We start from the raw sequence: 27,349 nt of genomic DNA, 5'->3' as shown, positions 1-27,349 counted from the left end.
AGCTATATAGCTTTATCAAGCTATTCAAAATAGCTTGATAAAGCTATTTGTATGCAGTTTTTGAAGAAAATATTCATTATAAGAAATAGACAAAAATCGCAATTAAATTGCTACTTGTATTTGCACCACTGACCATTAAAAACTTCACCTTAATTAAAGATAGTTTTAACACTGCAGCTTTTAAACACATAAAACCAAAAAATATAAACCCATTGTTTGGGTAACTGTTCACCACTTAGAGTGCAATGAGGCGTAAATAAGTATGATTCCTTCTCATTGTGATAAATTATTATAAATCAATTATCTTGTTTACCATAACTGACCTCCTTTATATTTCATTCTAGAAGTAACTGTGTGGTCATGAATTAATTGTCCCAAAACTTTTAGAACTTTAAAAGCAAAGTTTCTTGAGGATACACAAATTGACACAAATTGATTTTTACATGCACTGTTTACAGTACAGTTCAAAGTTCAAAACTACTGAAAAAAATTCCCATTTAAATAAGAAAAATGTATGACAAAATAGCTAATAGAATGGTGAATACAGGTATATCATTAATATTGATAAATTAAAGCACAGCACAGCAATATGTCATCAACATGATCAATAATCAATGGGCCTATTAATGAAATAAAAAATTAGCTTCTGGAAATATTTCCGTATTGATAGACATTTACCTACCGCCATATCATAGGACCGGCTCATAAAATATAAAAAATGGTTATCAATTACATCTTTGCACATAAGAAAATAACATATTCAATACTTACTGCCTAAGACGAGGTGACAGCTTGGAGATTTTATAAAAACCATCATTTAATTTTCTACGTTTTATGCTGTCGGCCATGATGCAACCATTTCGAATTTCGCGCCCAATCGGCAATCCTCGGCTAATTCCGCTACGCTCTCAATCCAATTGTAACTACTCGGCCATTTCCGTCACTGCAAATAACTCTTTTTATCGGTTACGGAAAAGGGCGAGCGTGATCCGGTTGGCTCCCAATCTAATAACGAATGAAACCTTAGGACTAGGCCTGCCGCGCATGCGCGAAATTTTGTAAACATCCTGTAGTTCGAGTTTGTTCAGATAGAATCGAGAGTATGTCGGTATGTTATGCTATACCATTTTAATGATATATTACACATAAACCTTATCTTAATTTATCATATTTCTCTAAATAAACGTTGTTGGTAACACCGTGATCAATATAGTGTACCCTTTAAGATCCCGAATGACCCTGAACTTGTAATATTTATAACGTAAGCATAAACCAGGGACGTATACATGGTAAATTCATCCTTGCATAAACGTAAGCATCGCAAGAAATATTATTATGTTTATAAGGCTTAACCTTGATAAGGGACTTATGCATGCACATACATTCCTTTTAATTAACAAGTAGAATAAAGAATAAGATATTTATTTCAAATAATGAACCCACAGGGTGTATAGCAGATATAAAATATATTTGGAATTTGATGACATGACAAATATATCATTGACTTATTAAAAAGAAACATTGTACTCGGTTTGTTTACATGTATGATCTAGTAAAATAAATGTTATGGACATGGGCCACATCGCTCACCTGATGAACAATAGGTATCATAAAATCAGCTTAATGGAGTCATAATACAAACAATCTGGACAATGTACAATAATACATGTAAATCCTGTATAAATAGAATCCTTTTTCCCCTGGATATTCTTATGTTTATAATCATTAGTCCCTTTTCTAACAGGATGATTTTATAGTCATATCATATGTTGAGTATTGCAGTTCTCAAAAAGACCCTTAACAATAGTTTATATATGGGATATAAACCTACATCAAACTCTGAACCTTCTTGTGAGGCCAAAGAATTGTCCTGGGGTCAAAGTCTTAACAATTATAAAGAATCATCTGGCTGATTAGTTTCTGAGAAGAAGATTTTTAAAGATTCACTCTAAATATTCATATGTTAAACTTTGACCCCCCATTGTGGCCCCAACCTACCCCGAGGGTCATGATTTTCACAACTTTGAATCTACACTACCCAAGGATGCTTCCACACAAGTTTCAGCTTTGCTGGCTGATTAGTTTCTGAGAAGAAGATTTTTAAAGATTTACTCTATATATTCCTATGTTAAACTTCGACCCCCCATTGTGGCCCCACCCTACCCCCGGGGGTCATGATTTTCACAATTATACATCTACACTACCTGAGGATGCTTTCACACAAGTTTCAGTTTTCCTGGTCTATTGGTTCATGAGAAGAAGATTTTTGAAAATTTCTCGAAAATTTTCATAAATTCCTAATTATCTCCCAGTGCAAAAGGGCGTGGATCTTAATTTTCACAACTTTGAATTCCCTTAGGCTAAGGATGCTTTGTGTTTAGTTGAAATTGGCCCAGTGGTTCTTGAGAAGATGTTGAAAATGTGAAAAGTTTACAGACGGACAGACAGATGGACGGACGACAGACAAAATGTGATCAGAATAGCTAACTTGAGCTTTCAGCTCAGGTGAGCTAATAAAAGTATTACAAGAATAAAAATATTTTCTGGCAAAGAAATTAAAATAATATATAACATGTATAACAATGTTTGACAATATGTATAAAGTATAGCAGTTACCTAAGTCTACCTATAAATAAACATTTTTTTCTTTGATGATTCATGCGGGCTATAAAGGTAGCAATCATTGCAGAAAAAAATAATGTGGGCTGTGTATTTTTTTCTGCAATATATTGCCACCTTCATACTCTTTAATATTGGTATTATCTCTATCTGCAGAAGAATTTGAAATAACAATTTGATGATCTATCAGAATATCTGACACATTGGATCAAAAAAGATTAAAAAATTTCAGATATTACATCATCAACCTCCAAAGAGCACTCATTAGACTTATTCAACACTTTGTCATTCTGATCAAATATATTATCTCTTATTCTTTTAATCTTGCCGGGATAATCCAGATCCTCTCAAAGTTAGATGTGGTTATGATGTATCACAGCTTGTGATTGGTTTATTTCTCTTGTCTCTGAACTTACAATTCTGAGAACATTACCAATATGATATGTATAAAGATATAAATATCATAACATAAATAGGACAAAGTATGGTATTATTCTCAAACAAACTATGGGTAACTCTTCACAATGCAATATTTTTTATTCAGATGATTGAGATGATCCATATTTTCATCTGAGTCTGATGGTAACCTGTGGAAGGAAATTATTTAAACATAAATGAATGCATGTAGAACAGTTTGACTTTCCTATATTTTCCCAAAGTATAATTAATCTTTTATGCGTGTTAAGACATATTCATGGTAAATAATATTTTTTAAAGGCCATTACCCATGGACACTATTAACTTTAATTATGAATACTTGTATATAGCCTAATACATGTATATGTACAAACATGAACATGCATTTGTATTTAATTCATTTATGTCTACATATAATAGGAAATACAGCTTTGATAACCCTAATATGCATTATCAATGAATGATTTTTCTGCAAATACTTTCAGCTTAATCTATTTTTTTTAACATGCGCCATCACATCAATGTCGACTTTTTGTAGTGTTAAATATGTATTGTACATTATACAATTATAGCTTATAGGTTTAAATAACATGAACAAAGTTGTTTTTTATTTTCAAAAATTATATTTAAAAAAATTTAACGTTTTATTGACATTACTTGACATGATTTATTACATATTATCATGTATTTATTGACATCAAATTCTAAACTCTACATTGGTTTACTTGCAACTAATACATATTTTCCACTCTCTCATAAAAAGTACAAAATGATTCGTATAAAATAATTAAAAGCATATATCCTTCTTTGAACAATGAAATTGTGATTTCGAAATGAACGTCCATAAATTAAAAACAATTTTTTTTGGTAAAATTTCACTTAAGATGTCTATTCTTCTTGTTTTTATCAACTCTGCCAATCATCTTTTAATCTTTAATATAAAAAGTAAAAAGAGATTATAATATTAAAGCTGTTAATATACGTGTGTTACAATTTGTCTCTCTGGGCCTCATCAGTCAGGTAAGAGATCAAACTGTAACACTAAAAATTATCAAAAATTCCCTGATACATGTACCTTCCTGGTTCCGTTTAATAATATTAAAAAAACACCCCCCCCCCCCCAATTCCAAATGCATATCAAATTATCATAATAAAACTTATTGGAAGATTTTAATAAATTCATTACTCTTTAAAATGATTTTTATGCAACCAGGAAAGTTTCGGCCCATACTCGTATCTATCAGACAGAAAACATACACAAAAAGTGCACAACAATAACTGTTTTTATCTCCATTTGGCTAAAGACGTCTTAAACTTATACATGTATCAATCTGTGTTATAAAGTCAAAGCATTTATCAACTTTTGGAAAAAAGAAGAAGCAACAATAGTGAATCTTTACATGTAGTCTTGAACTGTATAAGGGGCCTGGTAAGTAGGGAATTAACATAAATTAAACCTAAAACAATATTAGTAAACTAACAAAAATGCATGCCAAATACGCGCAGGTGAAACTTATTTTTGTTTTGAACTGTTAACTTGGAGCACATTAAAATTTGGAAAAACAAGCTGCAACTCAGCACTGGTCTGTTCACCATTGCCAGTCTGCTACTGGACTGACATGATGCTGGTTACAGATGTCAACCATCTATCACAAACTTTTTAAACCATGAAAGATCAATACGCACATATTATTCAAGTCGACACGTGCAGTTAAGGTAACTAGAAATGAAAATAAAGTATTTATTTTCAATATTTGAACAAAAATAACATAAGAACAAAACAACAAGAATGGTAAACAAATGAAATGATAGACAAATCTGAAAAGAGAGAGTTCTAGTCTGTTGTATTGTTTTGTCATCCTCCAGACCTTGCCGCCCACAAAGGAGATAACAACAAAATCCGGAGAGAGAAAAAACTACTATAGGTCGTATTCCGAACCGAAGAAGTGTAATCTAAAGAATGGGTAAAAAAAAAGGTGATGATATTAAGTATATATAAAGGTGCATTGATCGAAAGGCGTACAGTTTACTTATAGAGTAACAGATAATTGTGCAAGAGAGTCCGAAAAGATGTCGATCGCTAATTAAACAAATAAATTTTGTTAACATCAGATTGTGAGAAAATTTCCACATGTTGAATTCAAACTGTAAAGTCCAAAATAAATTTAAAGATGAACAATGAATTTTCTATTGGAAACGTAAACAGTAGTCCACTTGCAACTGCCATTCTATATATCAACTTAATGAAGGTATATTTGTGAAAGGAAACTGACCCCTCCCTTTTTCCGTGACAGTAAGCAAATTGGTATAAATTACTTCAATGGCATTCAAACGATCTTAATTGTAATCTCTCAAACCAAAAATATTGCTACAAGAGAAACAAATATTCAGAATAAACATAAATTATCATGGCTACAAATCGTCAGAAGTGCTTGTATGTACAGTCACGCAAGACAACTGGTAGTGACCTAGCTATAGCAGCCATCGTAAAATACTGACAAAATGTACCGAAGTATAATTCTTATCACAACGAGTAACGTGCATCTCATCATTGTGGTAGAGTAAAGTATATGGCATTCCTACTAGCTCTACTGTAGTTAGTTGGTTAACACTTTAGCTCGATCGGTAGAGTGCTGGACTGGGGTGCCAGAGGACCGGGGTTCAAACCCCAGCAGAGGCAATAAGTGTCTCTGTTACATCATTTGAAAACATATTGAAATTATTTCAAGATACAAATCACTATAAATGACACTCTGTTTATTTGCGATATCAGAATATACTCTATCATGGTCAAGAATTACCAAAATTATGAAATCTCTACTCCACTATATCAGTAAAAAAAAAGTACATAACAAATTGAAAGAAAATAATTCAAAACCAATATTGGTCTGTGATTTGTAAAATCACATTTCAAAAAAGTTTCTTTTATCGATTCATCAAATTGCTCTGTGTATGGTGTGTCGATGAATCTAAATCGAAATATTAAGGAACCTCGATACCATGTAACTTCTATTTTTTTATGAAAGTACGTCACAACATAGCGATTTTAACTCATTGTAAAACAAACACCAATATTCATTTTCTATCTCTGTGGCGCAACACGGGTAGCTTAGTTCATTTGTTTCATTTTCTTGCCTAAGTTTTTACTTTTTCTTTTCAACCTTTTTGTCTTTCATGTTTTCTCTTTTTTCTTTCTCTGTTGCCATTTCTTTCTGTTCTGCTAAGATTTCTGGGATTGTAAAAAGGCTGTTTAATCTACGCGTTTCCTTATATGGGGGTGGTGGAATAAACATGCAGGCTTTCAATCTCAGCTGACCAGTTTTACCGCTGGTATTTCTGCAGTGCCAGTTTCGTCCGCAGTTGCTATAATTTCAATTTGACCATTCTGAATTTAGTCAGATAAGGGTTGTGGATCATCAGTTGTTGATTGGCTAGTAAATTCCTACGTGGCTGGCTCTGGCTGTGCCTGTTAATCGATAATGTCGGCTTTTAATGGTGTGACGAGGAGGAGAATTAGGAGGAAGAGAAGGATCGTGTTAATGTATTGGAGGAAGAGGAGCAGGAAGATCTTAATGGGCTGGGGGAGCAGGAGGATCGTGCTGGTTTTGCGGAGGGTGTTCTGGTGGGGCAGTCTCGGAGGCCAAAGCAGGGTCAAAAGCATGAAATGGAACTGTGCTTTTGTTCAATAAGCATAAATTTTGGATTTTGTTCTTTATTTATGGTAGCATGTGGACATAAATATCTTATGTTAAAGTTTAAGTCAGTTATGATGTTTAATTTGTTGACCAACCAGCCTCCCTAAGAACTATTTAACACATCACAATACTTCACTCTGTTCCTACAGGGTGATCACAGATGCATTATATTTACTTTCACATAAAATTGTTATTGAAGCTTTGTGTACGTAAAGAATAAAATATATGATGTGAACTACATGTAAATGCCATTCTTTTATTATTTTTTTATAGTTCTATTCATAATCAGCAAATACAACATTAAGCAAACGTTAAGAATATCGATGTTTATCTAATACGTGGAAGAAAACAAAATTAACGTAAAAATAACTTGTCCCCATAAATGTAAACAAGAAGTGTCCATAATCTTACGCCCGATGCCCCCTCAGTCTTTTTAACGGAAATATAGTTCATTCTTCGATTGCCACTTTTTAAAAAACTTTTCTAGAGCTATCAGGGTCGACACATTAAATTCAAAATCCGAAAACTCAGATTTGTTTACCAACAAAAATTGCACATAATCGCCAATAAATAAAGTTACTCTCTCTCTCTCTCTCCTCTCTCTCTCTCTCTCTCTCTCTCTCTCTCTCTCTCTCTCTCTCTCTCTCTCTCTCATCTAAGGACGATTAAGTCAAAAGTAAGTGTATACTTCTCAGCGACAGTTTACCGTGCATGCGAGCTATTATAGAAATCAAATTCGATATACGTGCTTGCGTTGACACAGAACTAAATTTGACGTCAAAATTTAGTAAACCATCGTAATAAGATTTCTATTGCTTGGTAAATATATATGTACAATCTCCGTATTTTAACTCGAACACTAGTGAAACTTGCAAACAAGTTAGTGACAATAAATAGCAAAGTGAACATAAATATATAATCTGATTTTTTTATTAATAATAATTATTGTAGATCTACCAACACTTAGGAAGTAGTTGTTTGAGTTAATTCTTAATCTCCGGGATTATGTCTGCAGGCTCTGCTGCGCCAGGTATCCCGAACACCGACTTGTTTATGTATGGTCGTAAATATAAGGTGTTAAATATTTTTTAACATTACTTTGTTCAGTTATTTGTTTGGGTTTCTTCAATATTTATGACAATGATCATCAAAATCCGTCAGTTAGAAAGGCAATTATTTGTGTTGTCTCTCTCTATATATATAATTTCCAAACAACCCTTCCACTTCTAGGTTAAACTTAAAGTTCTAAATATATTTATATTTTATGTACCTGAAATTAAATTAAGTGAGATATACAATTAAACATGTATACTACAAGCTATCAATGTAAAATTTTATATACCGGTAGCTTCATTCTACCCCTCATTAACAAGAATGAATCGTTATTTTTTTGGATTGCAAGCATGCATGTTGGTTTAGCTGACCAAACTTAAATTAAGGATGACAGACCCAATTCACTTCTACAATAGTGATGTTTCTGAAAATTGTATATGAGTTTGAGTTACTTAGATGTGTTAAAATCAATCAAAAAATAATCTAAAAAAATAGATTTTCAGTAGGGACCATTTCAAAAACTGTATGTATTACTTCTCTTTTTCAATTGAATATAATGGGGAAAATCGTCCTTTTGCGATAAAAAAATAATTCTAAAAAATCTGCTATAGATTTTTATTAATTCTATCCAAATTAAAATATGACACATACATGTATGATGATTTTGAATTAATATCAATTTAAAAAATGACCATGTCATCGACTTCGTTGTTACAGGGGCACATGCCAAATTGTGGTGTTTCGTAATTTTTCTTTAATTTTTCATGAGAAGTATTAATGTTCAAACTCTTAAGAAAAAGTTTATGTACATTATTTCGAGGTTGATTATGAAACAAAACAAATATCAGAGTGTGTTAAAGATTTGTGTATGATAAAATACTTCAAAACTTCAGCACTGGGACGGTTTTACTCTATTTTGAAGCGGATCGAAATGCAAATGATTTGTTTACTGGCTCAAACCCGGTTAACTAACCTTTGTAGGTGGTTATAATTAACTTGAGCTAATATAAAACTCACTGCAATACTTGACAACCCCTAAAGAAATTTGTACAGGTTAAATAATGTTGAAAAGCGTATTTTAGCATGTTTTTAAATTATAGCAAGGTCAGACACTACTTGCGCTACATAAAATGTGTATTGTACAGCTATATTTTGCGTCATAAGCGATTTTTCATTGAATTTTAGTGATTGTGACACAGGATTGAGAATTCAATGTTTGTAACAATCACCCCCTTTAGGTGCGCAATATTTCTGCGCAAATGGAATTGTATTCATCGTCCTTTAATGCTAACTAGTAACTTTTTCACAATTTTAAGTCTGACAAAAAAAAAATGGATGACATGTATCATTAATTTAATTATTTGGCGAAGTTTCTTTTATACTGATGTGCGATAATAACAATGATAATTATTTTATAATACTTCAGCTTTTGCATATATTGGGCCTTTGCCAATTATTGTAAAATTTGTGTTTGTGCCACTAAAATATTTGTATCCCTCAAAATATTCTGCTGCAGCAAGTGAGTCTCAAAGATAAATTAAAAACAACCCAAAGAAATCATATGCATTAAATAATAACAAGATTGAAACACATTACTTATTTATTTATGATAACAAATTATACAAATACAACTAAATCATTATCCGTATTAATCGTTAACACGTACTGATTTAAAACTTAATTTGAAAATGTTTTTGAAATTCAACAGTTTTTTGAAAAAGTCATAATTTTTTTTTTAAACAAACTTAAAACAGATCAAATTCATAAAAAAACTATTTTTTCTTTAAAAACATTTCCATGCACTAAAAAAAAATTCCATCCCTACATGGTTGGATATGACTGTTGAATATGTTTATATTAGACACATCTCGATCGTCATCCGTGAAACAATATCCTCTCTTTCATTGTATGGGGGGAAGTCTGGACACAGCCTTTGCTGAATAACTCTTGTATGCATCTGAAATCAGATTAATTGAGGTTCATTTAGTAATTAAATAAACTTAAAAAAAAAAAAAAATTAAAAATGATGATCGAATTTGTCTCATTTTAATTAAGGTTCATTTTAATTAGTAATTTGAAAAGAAGTAATTAGAGGAATGTAGCTGCAGGTCTGGTACTTAGCTATATGGGAAAATTCTCATTTACAATATATTGAATCTATAAACTTAAATTTTTCTGTAGAGCTACAGACCTGCAGATAGTAATCAGGATGATAATTATATGTGGTTTTTTTTAACAAACCCAATAATTCTCCATTGCCTTGCAAATGCTCAGAGATAAGAAATTACTGTATGATATTCTGTTTGCAGAATTTTTTTTGAAAGTGAATTTGCATTTGAAATACTGACAGAGCAACAAAAATAAATACTCTAAGGATAGGTTTTGTCGATATTATCCTTTTAGTATAATCTATGAAAAAGGTCACATCAAACTCTGCTAGCAATAAATATTAACATGCCGCCATTTACTATATAATAACCAGTTTACACCAAACTGACCTGCATCTGAAACACTGCTGGAAATTTCTGTCGTTTCATTTTCCATCCAATTTCCAGAGACATTGTTTTTCCCAACCATAGGTCTGGGAACATCCACCCCTAAATCACAATGCATTAAAAATATGTTAATAAAAATAAATGACACAGTGAAATTTTATTTGGAAAAAATCACACAAAATGACAATTATCTAAAATTAAATCCTTTTGGAAACAAGAGGCCCTGGGGCCACATCGCTCACCTGAGCAATTATTGCCAACAAAAGCTTTAGACCATCTTTAGAGTATCAAATACATAATATCTAGACAACTAAGCAAAGTATATCTTAATTTCAAATGACGTTCAAATTTATTTCCAACATATGATGCTTCCTACAAGTGACATCTTTTCTGGCCAAATTGTTTTTAAGAGGATTTTAAAAGATTTTTCTCTTCATATTCCTATGTAAAAATTCAACCTCCACCCTCTTGTGGCCCCATCCTACCCCTGGGGATCATGATTTGAACAACTTTTAAAATCTACACTACCTGAGGATGCTTCCACACAAGTTTCAGCTTTTGAGACAATATGGATTTTTAAAGAATTTTCTCTATATATTCCGAAAATTTGACACCCAGGGATCATGCTTTGAACACACTTGAATCTACACCACCTGAGGATGCTTCAACACAAGTTTCAGATTTTCTGGCCAAATGGTTTTTGAGAAGAAGATTTTTGAAAATACTAATAAATTTTTAATAATTCAAAATAACCTCCCCTTTAACAAGGGCACAGCCCTTTATTTAAGCAAACCCCCTCATCTAGTAATGCTTTGTGTCAAGTTTGGTTGAAATTGGCCCTGTGATTTTTTAGAAGAAGATAAAAAATATGAAAAGTTTACAACAAGGACAACAACATTCAACACAAATTTTGATCAGGAAAGCTCACTTAAGCATTTGGCGCAGGTAAGCTAAAATAACAAGAGGCCCAGGGGCCACATCGCTCACCTGAGCAACCATTGCCTTAATTCTGATCAAATTAGCATTACAGTATCAAAATATCTTGACAACTGAGTACAGTAGATCTTGCTAAAAAAATTGAAAATCTGCCAATTTTTATCAACCTCTTATTTTTTGGTAAATACCAAGCCCCTTTTGTTGTTGTACCTGTAAGAAGATTTGTCTCTATTCCTATATACCCCCCCCCCCATTTCATGGCCCCATTTTTCTCTAGGGAATCATGGTTTCATCAGACTTAAATCTGCATAACCTTTGCTTTCACACTAAGTACTGAGTTTTGAACCGAACACTTTCCCAGAATAGTTTTAAAGATTTTCTCTTTATATTCCTATGTAAAAATTCAAACCGCCATCACGGTCCCGCCCTACCACTAGGGACTGTGATTTTGCAAACTTGAATTTACACTACCCGAGGATGCCTCTACACAAGTTTAAACCCTTTCTGGCCAAAATTCTTTAAAAAGAAGATTTTTAAAGATTTTCTCTATATATTCCTAAGTAAAAATTCATCCCCCATTGTGGCCTCACCCTACCCCTGGACTATTATTTAAACAAACTTGAATCTATATGATCTGGGGATGCTTCCACTCAAATTTGGGCTTTCCTGGCCTAATAATTTTGAGAAGAAGACTTTTAAAGATTTTCTCTATCTATAAAAATTCATCCCCCATTGTGACCCCGCCCTACCCCCAGGGACCATGATTTGAACAAACTTGAATCTACACTTCCTAAGGATGGTTACATGCCAATTTGAGATTTCTTGGCCAAATATTTTTGAGAAGAAGATTTTTAAAAGATTTTCTCAATATATTCCTATGTAAAACTTGATCTCCCAATTGTGGCCCCACCCTACCCCCGGGGATCATGATTTGAACAAACTTGAATCTACATGTACACTACCTGAGGATGCTTCCATTTCAATTTGAGCTTTTCTGGCCTAATAGTTTTTGAGAAGATTTTTAAAGATTTTCTCTATATATTCTTATGTAAAACATGATCCCCCTATTGTGGCCCCACCCTACCCCCGGGGACCATGATTTGAACAAACTTGAATCTACACTATCTGAGGATGCTTCCACTCAAATTTGAGCTTTCCTGGCCTAATAGTTTTTGAGAAGACTTTGGCTCAGGTGAGCTAAAAAAGGTTAAGTTTACAATACAATAAGTTGTTAAAGTTGGTTTCTGGAAGAAGAGACTTTGAAAATTTTCTTAATAAATATTGAAATTTTTTTTAGTTTTTTAATCTTTAGTTTTTAAGATCTGTGTACAAACATAGAATCGTGAGCAAATCTCTGTATCTTGCTTATAATTCGAAGCTTAACACTCAAATATGGTTAGTAAATAGAAATTGTAAACAATTAAAACACAAGAAACATGCACTATAACAAATAAAGAACACAATTTATTTTTTCGAAATGAATCATATATATACATGTACATGTATATACCTACATATTTCCGACAGCGATATCAAACTCTATTTAAACTGAATAAACATCTCAACAAAACCTATTGCATTAATATACCATTACGCAAAATATAATGCCGAATTACCGATAGAATGAATTGTATTTCAGTACTTTTTTGATACATCAGATTTTGCTTAATTTGCGCAGGTAAACAGTTAACTGTTTGATTTACCAAAGTCTCTGTTTGATTTGATACGTAAACATAGGTAATCATAGATTACTAAGCTCACCGAGACGGAGCATCACCCTTATGAGACATCACCTTCATAAGACCACCTTTATCATTTTATATGAAAATCATACTTTATGATCTTGGATATTCATGGATTCTGTTTTGACAAAATATCGTATATCATCTGATAATTTTTTTTATGATAATCATATGTTCATATGTTAATCAATACAATGATATAAAATTAAATATTGCATCATGTCATATTTATAATATATATCATATAATACAATAAAATACCGACATAAACAATAATGAGATATGATATTGAAACATATGATATGACATTGTATTGTGTTATAATACCTTATTGTATTTGATCACATAATACAATATCATAAAATATAATACAATATAGTATTATATTACAATATCATAATACATAATACATCATAACATTGAAACATGATATTATAATGTATAATATAGTATGATATTGTATTGAATGACACTGAAACATATTTGATACATTATATGATATTATATCATATAATACAATATAATTTGATTCTTACCTTGTATCTAATCAAATGATACAATATTATGTGATAAAGTAAAATATTAAAAAATACATTATTATATTATACATATTGTATCATATGACACAATAATATATATTACAATATCATATTATACAATTTCATGTGTTATGATAATATATCATATAAACCAATATCATATCATACAATATTGTATGATACAATATTATATAATATTACAATATCATATAATACAATTTCAGGTGATATAATTCTATATTACTGAAACCAATATCATATTATACAATATTGTATGATACAATATTATATAGTAAGAATATACAATATTGTATCATAGGATACAATATAATATTTTGCAATATCTTATGTCATTGTATCATGTGATAAAATAATAAATTAAAAATACAATATAATATTATACTATATTGTATCATAATATACAATACTATACATAACAATATCATGATACAATATCATATCATAAAATATAAAAAAAAAGATACAATATCATATCGTATCGTATAACTTTTATAATATAACATATGATATCATATTGTATCATATCAAACAATATTGTTTCATATTATACAATACTATATCATAGGAATCATGTTATATCATTTATCATTAACACATCTATCTATCGAGCTGGTTTGAGTGAGGTAGGAGATTTCTTTAGCATCCTTGATAATGGAGATCAGGCTCTGCATCTGAAGCAACCTCTGCGTTTAATTTATAATAAAGTTAAATCAACTATGCAAGCTATCATCTATAAAACATGTCACCTGTTCCAAAAAACTAAACCTCATCCAGCATCCGAAACCTATGGCTCAGATTCAGCATTCAAGCCCATCAGGTGCATTGGTATCATAAGACGCATCATCCATGCAAGTTTGGTGAAGTTTGGACCAGTAATAACTAAGATATCATTATCAGAGGGCACTAGCAATTAAAACCTTAACTTCCTCCAGCATCCGCAACCTATGGCTCAGATTCAGCATCCATGCCTGTCAGGTGCATCTGTATCATAAGACACACCATCCATTCAAGTTTGGTGAAGTTAGGACCTGTAAAAACTAAGATTTATTTTTTAGCATCCTTGATAATGGAGATCAAGCTCTGCATCTGAAGCTACCTCTGCGATTCATTCATATTACAGTTAAATCAACTATACAAGTTTGAAATAGTACTATCATCTATTAAACATGTGACCTGTTCCAAAAAACTTAACTTTATCCAGCATCCAAAACCTATGGCTCAGACTCAGCATTCAAGCCTGTCAGGTGCATCAGTATCATAAGACACACCATCCATGGAAGTCTGGTGAAGTAAGGACAAGTAATAACTAAGATATCATCATTAGAAGACACCTGTTTCAAAAACTTTATTTAACCAGCTCTTAAAACCTTAACCTCCTCCAGCATCCGAAACCTATGGCTCATATTCAGCATTCAAGCTTGTCAGGTGCATCAGTATCATAAGACGCACCATCCATACAAGTTTGGTGAAGTTAGGACCAGTAGTAACTAAGATATAATCATCAGAGGGCACCTGCAATAAAAACTTTAACCAGCTCTAAAAACCTTAACCTCTTCCAGCATCCGAAACCAATTGCTCAGATTCAGCATTCAAGCTTGTCAGGTGCATCAGTATCATAAGACGCTTCATCCATACAAGTTTGATGAAGTTAGGACCAGTAGTAACTTAGATATTGCTATCAATGGGCACCTGCAACAAAAACTTTAACCTGCTCCAAAAACCTTAACCTCCTCCAGCATCCGAAACCTATAGCTCAGATTCAGCACTCAAGCCTGTCTGGTGCATCAGTATCATAAGACACACCATCCATGCAAGTTTGGTGAAGTACGGACCAGCAGTAACTAAGATATTGCTATCAAAGGGCACCTGCAACAAAAACTTTAACCTGGTCCAACAAACTTAACCTCCTCCAGCATCTGAAATTTAGGACCCAGATTCAGCATCCAAGTCTTTCAAGTCCATTAGTAGGTCAAGATGCATCATCCATGCAAGTTTGGTGAAGATAGGACAAGTAATAGCTTAGATACAGGACCTGCAACAAAAACTTTAACCAGGTCCGGACGCCGACGCCGACGCCACCGCCGACGCCGACGCCGAGGGTATAGCATAAGCTCTCCTTGACTTCGTCTCGGTGAGCTAAAAATCACGAAATACAGACGATAGTTCCCAGGTTACAAAGCGTAAATAATGAAAACGAAACGAAAATCAGAACAACCTAACACCAACGTCATGTGTGAAAACTGTCAACGCATTGAAATATTTAGCCTCAATTTACTTCACAAAATCGGCACCAATATATTTTGCATGTTTCAAAAATTTCCCTTCATTCGCGAACTGTTGCACAACAAGCAAATTCATCATAGTCAGATCGACCCTTTTTCGTATAATGTCATGGCTGCTTTAAACAAAGAACCTCGTTTTAGATGTATGGAATACGAGTCTTGGTAAAATGGGTACGCAAACCCGGGCCGTGGCAAAATAAAAGCCGGGGCAGATCGGCAATCGTCAATTCCAAATACGCATTATTTTGCAGCAATATTTACAGCAAATATAAATATACTGGTCCATCAAATATCCTGAAATTTTAATGAGATTGGCAGATTAATAACTGCCAATCTTTTGTTTTGCCCAGGCCAAGTCTTGTCTACCCATTTTACCGGATGCCGAATCCGAAGCTATTTAACTGATTGAAACACGCCTTTCCTTTATTATTATTTTCGTGATAACTCATATTTGAAACAGAATTAGACCTTAATTTTTGCAATTTATATTTTCCTTCCCATAAGGATAATTTATGCTAAACTACGTTGAATTGGAATCAGTAGTTCTTGAGAAGAAGATTTTTTAAAATGCACCCCCCTTTTTCTACAGTTTCAAGGTTTTCTCCGCTTTGAATACAGATCGGACTTTTATTTCTGCAATTTATATTCGCCCTCCCATAAGGATGCTTTGTGCCAAATTTGGTTGAAATTGGATAAGCGGTTTTAGAGAAGAAGTTCAAAATGTAAAAAGTTTACAGACGGACAGACAGACGGACAGACGGACGGACAGACACACATTAGGCTATTTATTGGGTTCGTCAAGTCCAAGTTCTGTTGGATATTGCTTATTGGATATGAAAAAGGCGTACATACGAGAGTGTAGTTTTTGGGTTGTAACTGTTTTAATCTAATTGGGTAAATATATTTAAGTGTCCACATTTATTGAATTTATTTTTTATTTTTCTTTATTCATTCCAAATTAATGCTTGTTTTATTGTTTGTAGGTATATTGTGACAAAACTGCAAATGTTTTGTGTGAGGCAAACTATTTTTTTGTGAAGTTGTTTTGCTAAGATAAAAAAATATTATTTCCTTCTACAATTTACCTTAAAGTGCTTCCTACTGAAAAGCATGTTATTCATTACAAGAAAACTAAGCAAGTCTTATGATAAAGTCCCATTCATATTTGATACAAACAAGTAGCCAACAGGTATTCTACTCCTGTCCAGCTTCTCTTGGTTACCTGTATCCTATCAATGTAAATACAACCCAACAAGAATTAGAAACCTGTCCAACTCTTCTTGATTACTTATTTTCCTTAAATGGAATGCAACCTAATAAATATTGGACACCTGTCCAAATCCTCCTGGCTATCTTTCTTTCTTAACTGGAATACGACCCAATGAAAATCGGACACCTGTCCAAATCCTCTTGGTTACCTGTCTTCCTTCAATGGAATACAAACCAATAGAAATAAGAAACCTGTCCAAATCCTCTTGGTTACTTTTTCTTCCTTTACTGGAATACAACCCAAAAAAAGTCGGACACTTGTCCAAATCCTCTTGGTTACTTTTTCTTCCTTTACTGGAATACAACCAAATAAAAGTTGGACACCTGTCTAAATCTTCTTGGTTACCTTTCTTCCTTTACTGGAATATAACCCAACAAAAGTCGGACACCTGTCCAAATCTTCTTGGTTACCTTTCTTCCTTTACTAGAATACAACCCAATAAAAGTTGGACACTTGTCCAAATCTTCTTGGTTACCTTTCTTCCTTTACTAGAATACAACCCAATAAAAGTTGGACACTTGTCCAAATCTTCTTGGTTACCTTTCTTCCTTTACTGGAATATAACCCAACAAAAGTCGGACACTTGTCCAAATCCTCTTGGTTACCTTTCTTCCTTTAATACTAGAATACAACCCAATAAAAGTTGGACACTTGTCCAAATCCTCTTGGTTACCTTTCTTCCTTTACTGGAATATAACCCACTAAAAGTTGGACACCTGTCCAAATCCTCTTGGTTACCTTCCTTCCTTAACTATAATACAACTCAACAAGAATTGGACACGGTCCAAATCCTCTAGGTAACCTATTTTTCTCTAATTGAAATACAACCCAACAAGATCTGGACACCTGGCTCTCCAAATCCTCTTTGTTACCTATCTTCCTTAACTGATATATAACTTAACAGATATTTGGAACATCTGTCGGCATTTTTCTTCAATATCTGTTCTCCTGCATTAGAATACAACCCAATCAGTAGAGGGCATTTATATAGCCCTTGTTTTGTACTGAAGATTCCTAATTAAATACGAGGAATTTATAACCACATTGAATCACAAGAAGCAAATCTCACGAGATTTTAACATTTCGTTTTTATTTTTCAAAAAAAAATTGGCATTCATAAGCATTATAAGCATTAAATAAATAGTTCAAATATTTTTTGAACACTACATATCTGGTCTAGAAACCTTTACAAATATCAATTTATGATAGGTCAAGGTACATGTACCATCATTTTGCAACTACCTGGCTGTTATGCAAATGACAATTTAGCAATTAACAATTTTTCTAAGCATGGATCTTAAATAATTGCAACATGGCCACAGTTCAAGAAAATTCAAGCAATATAATGAAAATATTTTGTCCACAAACCTTCAATTCATCTACCACAAAGTATATGTAATTACCAAACTAAGAGGTGTCAACTTTCTTTTGTTTTTATCTTCAAAACACAGAAAGATAATAATCTAGGCTTTGATACAAAGATATATTTATGACAAAGGGCAAACGGTGTCTTAAATAAATCAAGTCCTTAGTTACAAAAATTGGCAATCAGTCCTTTAATAAAAGAAGTTCTCATCAAATGAAGAAAATCCATGAAAATACTACAAATAATTTTATACTACCATACTGCTAAATAAATTGCAATCTTGCAATAATTTGACTTGATCAAACAAAATTCTCATCAAATGTCCAATAAAATGAAAATGTACTTTTGAATGATAACATTCTCAAACTGATTACATCCTTTCTAAAAAGATACAATGCATGTCTTTCTCACAATAAAAGAAATTACAATTGATTCAATTTCAGTGAAAAGTATGGTAAACAGTGATGAAAATGAAAAAAAATTGTCTCAAAACTAAAAAAATAAAAATTCACTGTAATAAGAGCAAGGAGGAAGATGAAAACAAACATCCTTACATTATTAAGTTTTGCTGTAGGTTTTAGATCCAAAAACTGTCAAGGTGGTTTTATTTTTTATTTTTTTTTTTTTTTGGGGGGGGGGGGGCAGACTCCACACTTTCTTCTTTAGAGTTTCCCATAGCTTATTATATTAGCTCTGCTTTCCTCTATCCACATATTGCAAGTTATTCTTCCTGGAGTGGTGTTCGAGATCAGACATTCTCTGAAATATTCCTTAACCTCCTCCAGTTCAGCCTCCGTCCATTTCATTCATGCTGCAATGAAACAAATTTGTACGTCACATAAAATATGTTAATTAAATAAAGATAGAAAATAAAATAACTCAAATCATATCTTAACAAGGACTGAAACACACACTTGGCCTCATTTACAATTAATTACTTTGCACACAAAGTTTGACTGATAATATCCTGCTTGGATGGAGTTTGAAATTAGAAAAGTTAATTGAAATAATAGATTAACTCAAATCAGTCATGTGGTATGATATGAAGAAAAAAAATATTTACTAGATTAGGAGGTTTTCTTTCCTCGAAGTGATGTATCCTCTTATTCATCTTCCTGTATGTCTTCTTCTTCTATCACTACAAGAAAGTTTTATTCAATTAATTGCAACTGAAAAGTGCTTTTTTCCCAATTTATCAAATTCCAGAAACCAAATTTTCAAACACCTTTACAACAAACGGTTTACATCTAACTGTTCATCAAAGGAATATAATTATGATGGTGTAAACAAGGAAGCAGTAAAAAAATGTTCATTACAATTTTTATCCTTTGTCTGCATTCACACTGAAATATTGAGAAAATTAAATACAGGAATCCATTTCTCAAAATTTTTGAAATAGCAAATTAATGTGCTTTTCACTTGAAGATAACATGCATTAAGATGTTTCTAAGAAAAGAAAAAAAGCACAAAAAATATTACATACACTTACTTTTTTCCGTCAAGGAACATGCTCCTGGCCACCAAACACCCCCATCCAGGAGAAGAGCTACAGCATCTCCTGAAATACAAGGAAATCGATTAAAAAAAATTTCATAAGGCTTGATCATTGTGTCATGCTTCTGCTTAAATTCAAGCCAAGGTTACATTCACTATTTATTTGATGTACACCTGTCAGTGTTCTAACCATAGAAACCAAACTTCTTGTTTCTTTATGGCCATTTAATCTAGAGTTTAAAATGCAAACACACAAATACACATGAATTTACAAGTGTAAGATACCAACAATCATAGCAGCTTGGTCCTCACAACACGCTACCGCCATGTTCTTTACCTTCAATTTACTACAGAAAGTAAAATATTTAATGTGGCACGTATCATTATATGCTCTTACCTTAAAATTAGCACATCTTTTGTTCTCTTGGTAGTTGATCCACCTGTGCATAATAAAAATGCAAATATATCTCTATATTTATACTTATAATGGACTTACTGATTCACGATATCCAACAAAAAAATTGGACAAGCGATTTATTAATATTATTCTACCCAACAATGTATTCATCGTCAAAAATATACAAGATGTTAGCATAGTATAAAAATTTATAATCCACATTTACGATTTCTCACTTTCATAAATAATATAGTTTTTAATATATAGCCTGGTATAGTGTTAAATCTAGGATTTGAAAAGGGCATGTTAAATAATGGTGAAAAGGGCACTTTTCTCTGCGGTAAATATTATAACACCTTGAAAGAGGCACCTTTTTTTGCGGTAATATTATAAATCATTAATCCTTGGAAACAAGCGTATTTTAAGGAAAATTTTGCATCGTAATCAAATGTGACCTCAAGATCTGTAATGAAACAATATTATTGTACAAAAAATGATTTGCTTTTGCATTCACATATTAAGTGTTATTCAATATTTTTTTTTCATTTTTTTTCTCTCTTATTAAATTGATTTACATTTATTTTCATCCCTTAGAACAGTCTGACTAGTTCTAAAGTATAATGCATTAAAAATTCTTTATTTCATTTAGGCTATATGTAAACTTGAACACATCTGTATCCAGTAATGAATCATAGGACATGTATAATGTAGACAATATTCTCTTTTGAGAAGTAGACAGGCATAGCATGAGTGTAGACTATGCCTGTCCACTTTTCAATCAAAAGAAAATAAGTAGACAACTGATGGCAAAATTATTAAACCCTTTTTACCACAGAAATTTGGATATTGAAATTGTTATTTTAGGCTTTTTAAAAATCAAGTGGCATTAAAATCTGCAAAACAATATTGCAATCTTTTATTATGAATTAAGTTTCTGCATTCTTCAAGAAGTGTAGTTACGTTTTTTGGGAAACAGAGAAAATTCTGGTTAATCTGACGATAGCTTAAAAGCTTAGAAAAGAATAGGAAAACTTCACATCTAGTTTTTTATTAAAATGTTTCTTTAGTCAAATCATGGTTTTAGATGCCTCGGTGTTGAAATTTCAAATTATCTCCATAAAATATATTCTTTTGTGTTAATTCTATTTTTTAGATAACCCTACGATGTCTCAGTGTTAATCTAACTTGTACAATTAGCCTACTAATTTCAAAGAGATAATACAGTTGTTATTTATCAAATTATTGCATCAGTAATTAGGCTGTGTATACCCCCTCAGCTTGGGCCTCTCTATAGTGTTTAACTGTATTGTCTATTGTCTCAGGTCACTCGTGCGTGAAGTCCAGCAAGTTCGGGTTTAACTTTGCAAAAAACAGAGGCTAGGACAATGGTGGTTTTGAATTGAATTTACTTTCAATAAAAAGGGCATCCGCTATTCAATGTATGTTAAGACGATCAAGACAGAGGAAATTCGAAATACACATAAGTCCTTTTATTACTATAATTATCCGAATGTAGTTCAAAATTGATTAATAAAGTAAAATATCCTTATGTTTGACAAAATGTATCAAAGCAAGACTTATTTTTAAAGTGTGAATAAATCAAGAAACTTACTTTTTGGATCTTGACCTCGTGCTCACTATGCCTTGCAGACGCCATTGTTGTTGTGTGTGACATCAAACGCTTGAAAGAACAAGATTAACGGAGGTTGCTTTTCGGAACTCTCGGGAGTTACTATGACCGCAGCTTAGCAAAATTTAGTGTTCCGAAAGTATGATATAGAAGTGAATACATGGTGCGTCCATAGAAGCAACTTTTTCAGACACTTTATTGGACAAGTCGCAGTGTCCAAGTTTTGTTGGGTACTAACTTTCATGTACCCAATTAAGGCATTTTAAGTAGATTAAGCGACACTTCCTCTTGGGTATACCCAATAAGAAAAAAGTACCCAATTAGTACCAATTAAGTATAAAAAGAACCCAATACATGCACTCTCGTAAACACGGACGGACGGACGGACGGACGGACGACGGACAAAAAGTGATCAGAATAGCTCACTTGAGCTTTCAGCTCAGGTGAGCTAAAAACCTTGCATATTAGGTCCATAAAGGTAGGGGTATCTAAAAACTAACACAATTTATTGTGTTGACATGCTGAAACTGTTGGGTGACCTACAAACTAATACAGTATGGCGTTGCATTGCATGTTCAGTTGAGGAAGTGGGGGACCTACAAACCTGCATTGTGAGTTATTGTGGAATCATTAGAAGTAGTGGTGGCTCAATTTTCGTGGAATTCGTGGTTAGCCCTCGCCAACGAGTTTACATCCTCGACGAAAACTAATGATAATAGATTAAGTTTTCCTACTGAAACTAACGCATCCACGAAATTACATCCTCACAAATAAGTAAAATACTGACAATTCACTAAAATTGGCCTCCACGAAATTAAATGATTCCACAGTACCTTGGATGTTGGGTCAAAGGGGGTGGGGGACCTACAAACCAATATACTATACATACTATACAGGGTGTTACCTTGAATGTTCTAATTGAGCAGGTGAGGGACCTACAAAGTTGCACACTCAGTGAGTTACCTTGCATTCTGGATTAAAGGTGATGGAGGACCTACAAATTCATACAGTTTATTACCTTGCATGATGGGTCTACAGGGACTGTGGTTTGTGATTACCTTGCATGTTGGGTCCATAAGGGGTGGGGGACTGAGTGACCTGCTGAGCCTTGTTGGCCTTGGTTTTGATCAGATAGATAAATATTCCTGTCATGATGATGATCAGGACGAAGGCACCTACCGCCCCTGACACAATGAACATGGTGTAGTTAGCTCCGTTGCCTAAAAAACATGATGGAGAAGAAACTTATTCAAACAGTCAAATATGTGTGAATTAATCAATCTGATTAAAATACACTGTCAGACGATAAACGAAAAGTAGTTTGTCCCTTTGCCTACAATATGCAATGAAGAAACATTTACTTGATCTAACAGTCAGATATATACTGTATACAGGGAAGTATTCATCCCCGTTTCATTTTTGCCCATTTCGCCCTTGTTGTCAGCGAGTGAATTTAAGACTCAGCAAATTTAAATGTCTCAAAATATCTTTCTTTAACATATATCTGTTTCTGGGCAAATCAATACAAGGCAAAACTGTTTGCAAGTATTGAAGGGTGAAAAGAAACACAGGGCAAAAATAACCCTGTATTCAGTATATGTATTTTTTTTTTAATACCAGAAATCAACTTGGGGGGTACACTTGAGGTTGAGGTTACACTTGAGGTTTCTTTCTTTGAATATTTGTGCATTTTTAGCACTTCACCGCACCAATGAAATCGGTAGAGTTTGAATCGGCCGTTGTTCACATAATTTATCTAGTATCACACTTAACAACCACATTACCAGAATTAATTTCACATTAATAAAACAAACCAATTTCGGTTTGAAGTTCAGATGTTGACCATGCAAATGAGTTGGTATCAACGACCAATCGTTGTCCAGTGGTGGAGGTCACCACCAGTGACCCCGTGGTGATGGCTTCCCTCAGCTGGAAGATGATCTCTCCCATGGTGGGCTCCGAGTCCAGAGCTCTGGAGAACACCTCAAACTTGATGGTTATGCTTCCAGCTGAAACACAGAGGAAATCCCTATATATTGATTACAATAGAAACATTAGTCATTCTAGCAGAAAGAATGTAGCTATCTCTGATTTAATATATTGCAGTTCTCTCTGAAACTGTTGCAAGTACTAAAAACACAGTGATTGTTTACATTTAATTCTAGCGTATCATTAGATGTAATTTTTGAGTTCTGATTAATGACTATAAGATTAAAATGATCTTGAGTTTTTGTGTTTTAGATGTTACATGTACCACAAAATTTAGCCATAATTAAAATCTAGTTATATTGTATCTCTATAGAGAGAATTCAATTACCAATGAAAACTTAACATCTAAACCCATGCAGGAATAAATGTAGTACAAACTAAAATTCTGAACACTGTAAAACACTTTTCAGACTTGCGAAAGAAGGATTCTGCCAACCAGCATTAGTTTTATTGTTTATTTAATTACCATCGTCGTCATCGTTTTTCACTTCCTCCACGCGCAGGTTCGTTATTCTAGAGGCGGGGATTTTGAGGTAGGAGGTCAGAATCTGCATGATGTGTAGACGGAAACTGTTCTCCTGGCCGGCCACGATGCTGGCAAAGTTGTCGTGGAGAGCGAAGAGAATGTATACTTTTCCGGCATACGCCGGCACGTGAACTGAATTAATCGGTGTTGTGGTATCGTCAACTGTGCTCATGCCTGGAAAATTTTTTAAAAAAAAACTTTCGATGATATTATTGATTCAAAATATCTCGGATTTCATCATCCTGTAAACTCTTCAATTTACGTTCCGATTACTATAGGTATCAAAAGAATGTATTTTCATTTTAACCCTCAATTAACAAACGTTGTGGTCTGGTGGAAGAAAACATGTTTATAGCAAATTGGAATACTTATACATGTAATTACAAATTCGTTATAAGGGTATAATGAATTACGTAAGTTAAGTAATTTAATCCATCCATTGGTCCCTAGGACTTCGCTGTAACCGAATTTAACTGTAACACTTTAACATGTACCACTGAATTTAGTGAACATAAAGATACATGTATTGTCAAAGTATCGTAAAGAGTTACTGTTCAAAAACACAGACATGAATTCATTTACATGTTTTTTTAAAACTCTGATGCCTTACTTGTTGTGGTAGACACTATGACAGCGTTCGATACTAATTCTGTCACTCTCTCATTTATTACTCTCGCTACCGTAAAGGTAGAGAAATCCCACGCATTGTTGTTGGTTGTTGCTGGCATTGTTGTCATTTCTGTTGTCACTGTTGTCTCTCCTCCTGTTGTCGCATCTGCCATTGCTGTTGTTGTTTCTATAGTTACAGGACCTTCAAACACACTGGAAAAAAATTGATTCCCTTTATCCGTTAAAATCTTTCAATTACTAATAATTGAAGATCAACTGTTTGATTGACTGAGTGAGTGATCTACTGATAGTATATAAAGTTTAATAAATTTGAGTGAGTGATCTACTGATAAAATAGTATCTAAACTTTAAATGTTATGCAGTGATGTTTAATTTTCATAGAGACCAAACATGCAAAAAAAATTAGCATTCTCAAAATTTAAGGTAATCTTGTTTTATAATTACATTTTGATTTTAGTGCATTTAGAGACAAACTAAAAAATGATGAGTAATGTTTAAGTGTGTATTTTAATGATCATTAATAAACAAAAGGTTAATTTACATCTCAAAAGGTGCTAAAACATGTTTCCAGCTTATATAATTAATCTTATGAGCATTAAGAACATTTCCAAAGCTATGCAGTAGCAAAAGTGTAGTAATTAACTTTCACTAAAAAAAATCATACAGAAGTGTTAATCTCATTCAGTAATACCAGTAAGTTACATATATGTTACCAGTAAGTTACATATATGTTACCAGTATGTTACATATATGTTACCAGAATGTCTTTTTCACTCTATCAAAAAAATTTTAATTTACAAGATTCAACTTTTGATTACAAAACTTTAAAACTATTACCAACCCAATAATTCCCAACTTATTACAGGAACAGTTCATATGAAGTCCACCGGGGAGGAATTCTGGGATGGAACTCGCACATCCATCAATGGTCCAGTTTGTCCCTGTCCAAATGTTGCACTGTAAGCAAAAAAATACCACTAATAAGAAAGACTCAATACTAGATATGAAATAATGCATACCAGAGTTTTTTCTCCCCATATCAATTTGTTCAAATTCTGTTTGTGAAAAACAAAGTCCCATGGTTAAACGTTCCTTGAATCAAGTAGTTGTGTCAAGTGATATGGCTTATATTAAGTATAAACATTCTGATTAAATAGACAGGGATGTGACTGGCAAAGGAAGAAAACAGGTGGAAATCAAAGCAGTTTGGGGTCTGCATTGATCTCAAGAATGACCATTTTGACTTTCAAATCTCTTAAAAATCTACATTTCCTCAGGAAAAAAATCACATCCCTAGAAGAGCCAGTAGAGTCATTAATTGGGGGGGGGGGGGGATAATAACATGGTGGTTTGGTGACACCCCCAAAAAAGGGTTGAAAGAAGGGGCTGGTGAAACATGTTTTTTTACCCAACACTTACCTGTAGACTGTGAGCACTGTCATTGTATTCCCCCCTGACGGGAACCTGTATCTTTACAGGTGTTGTGAGTGTGTCGGGTGTTATCAGGTCATAAGTCGAAGGGTTGACCAGCTGCAAGGCAATCAGGTCACTCCTCCTGATCATGTCAAAGGAGAATCGGTGTGGCGACGTGGCCGTCACCATGTCGACAGACATCTCCGCCGAAGTGAAACATGCTCCGTAACACTGTAGTTCCGTGGAACAGTTCCAGTGGTGATACCTGTCGGCGACTTCTGCTCCGTACAGAACCTGTGTGAATGTACATCGACATTATTGTAAAGTCACTTAATATCATGCATGTACTAGCTGGCCTAAGACTAATTCTCGCCAAGTAACATTTCTTGCCAGTGTACTATCAACACATAAAATTCTATATGATATATTGACATAATGCGTTGGTGAGAAATGGTTCTCATTAATATCATTAAGAAATGCATCAACCATAAAACGCGTAATGGAGCACTTAGTCGTAAGTGTGGGTTTGGTACTGAAAGCTGGTTCCTTCAGGAGGACCAGCGTTTAAAGGTCTATTATAAAATGGTTACTGATTTGTGGGCATGTTATTTTATTCAGTTAAAAAAAATTCCTTTTGATAGTTTGATATGCATATTAATGCTTATGCTGAGTTCCGAAAGATACAAGTAAAATGTAAATTTGTTGGCAAGTGCTACATTTCATAAAACCAACAAATATTGATGAAACCACATTGAACCCTGATGAATCCACAGTATGGAAAACTTTAGAAAAGGGAAAACCGTTAGCTATGCAATCATTCAATTGAATGGTTTCC

The 27,349-nt window shown here is 33.2% G+C and overlaps 2 protein-coding genes across 3 annotated transcripts in view; both read right to left on the bottom strand.

Annotated features, from left to right (window-relative positions):
* The window catches only part of LOC105346885 (serine protease FAM111A), a 54,086-nt gene extending 53,166 nt beyond the window's left edge, over positions 1 to 920 (bottom strand). The window contains exon 1 of one of the 2 annotated variants that reach the window (XM_066070794.1): positions 772 to 920. In XM_066070794.1, the coding sequence (XP_065926866.1) occupies positions 772 to 848 (77 nt within the window). In that variant the 5' untranslated portion in view covers positions 849 to 920. The remainder of the gene's footprint in view (positions 1 to 771) is intronic. The other variant, XM_066070793.1, reaches the window with a different exon arrangement.
* Positions 921 to 9,454: 8,534 nt separating this feature from the next.
* Positions 9,455 to 27,349, bottom strand: part of LOC105346886 (uncharacterized) — a 51,647-nt gene continuing 33,752 nt past the window's right edge. Inside the window, exons 39-46 of the mRNA XM_066070792.1 lie at positions 26,521 to 26,808; positions 25,943 to 26,058; positions 25,082 to 25,293; positions 24,412 to 24,645; positions 23,771 to 23,965; positions 23,015 to 23,176; positions 10,283 to 10,381; positions 9,455 to 9,741 (exon numbers count right to left, since the gene is read on the bottom strand). Of these exons, the coding sequence (XP_065926864.1) occupies positions 9,686 to 9,741; positions 10,283 to 10,381; positions 23,015 to 23,176; positions 23,771 to 23,965; positions 24,412 to 24,645; positions 25,082 to 25,293; positions 25,943 to 26,058; positions 26,521 to 26,808 (1,362 nt within the window). The 3' untranslated portion in view covers positions 9,455 to 9,685. The remainder of the gene's footprint in view (positions 9,742 to 10,282; positions 10,382 to 23,014; positions 23,177 to 23,770; positions 23,966 to 24,411; positions 24,646 to 25,081; positions 25,294 to 25,942; positions 26,059 to 26,520; positions 26,809 to 27,349) is intronic.

The sequence above is a fragment of the Magallana gigas genome, chromosome 9 (genome assembly GCF_963853765.1).
Source record: "Magallana gigas chromosome 9, xbMagGiga1.1, whole genome shotgun sequence".
Lineage (NCBI taxonomy): Eukaryota > Metazoa > Mollusca > Bivalvia > Ostreida > Ostreidae > Magallana > Magallana gigas.
This window is presented reverse-complemented; position numbering and strand designations above follow the sequence as displayed.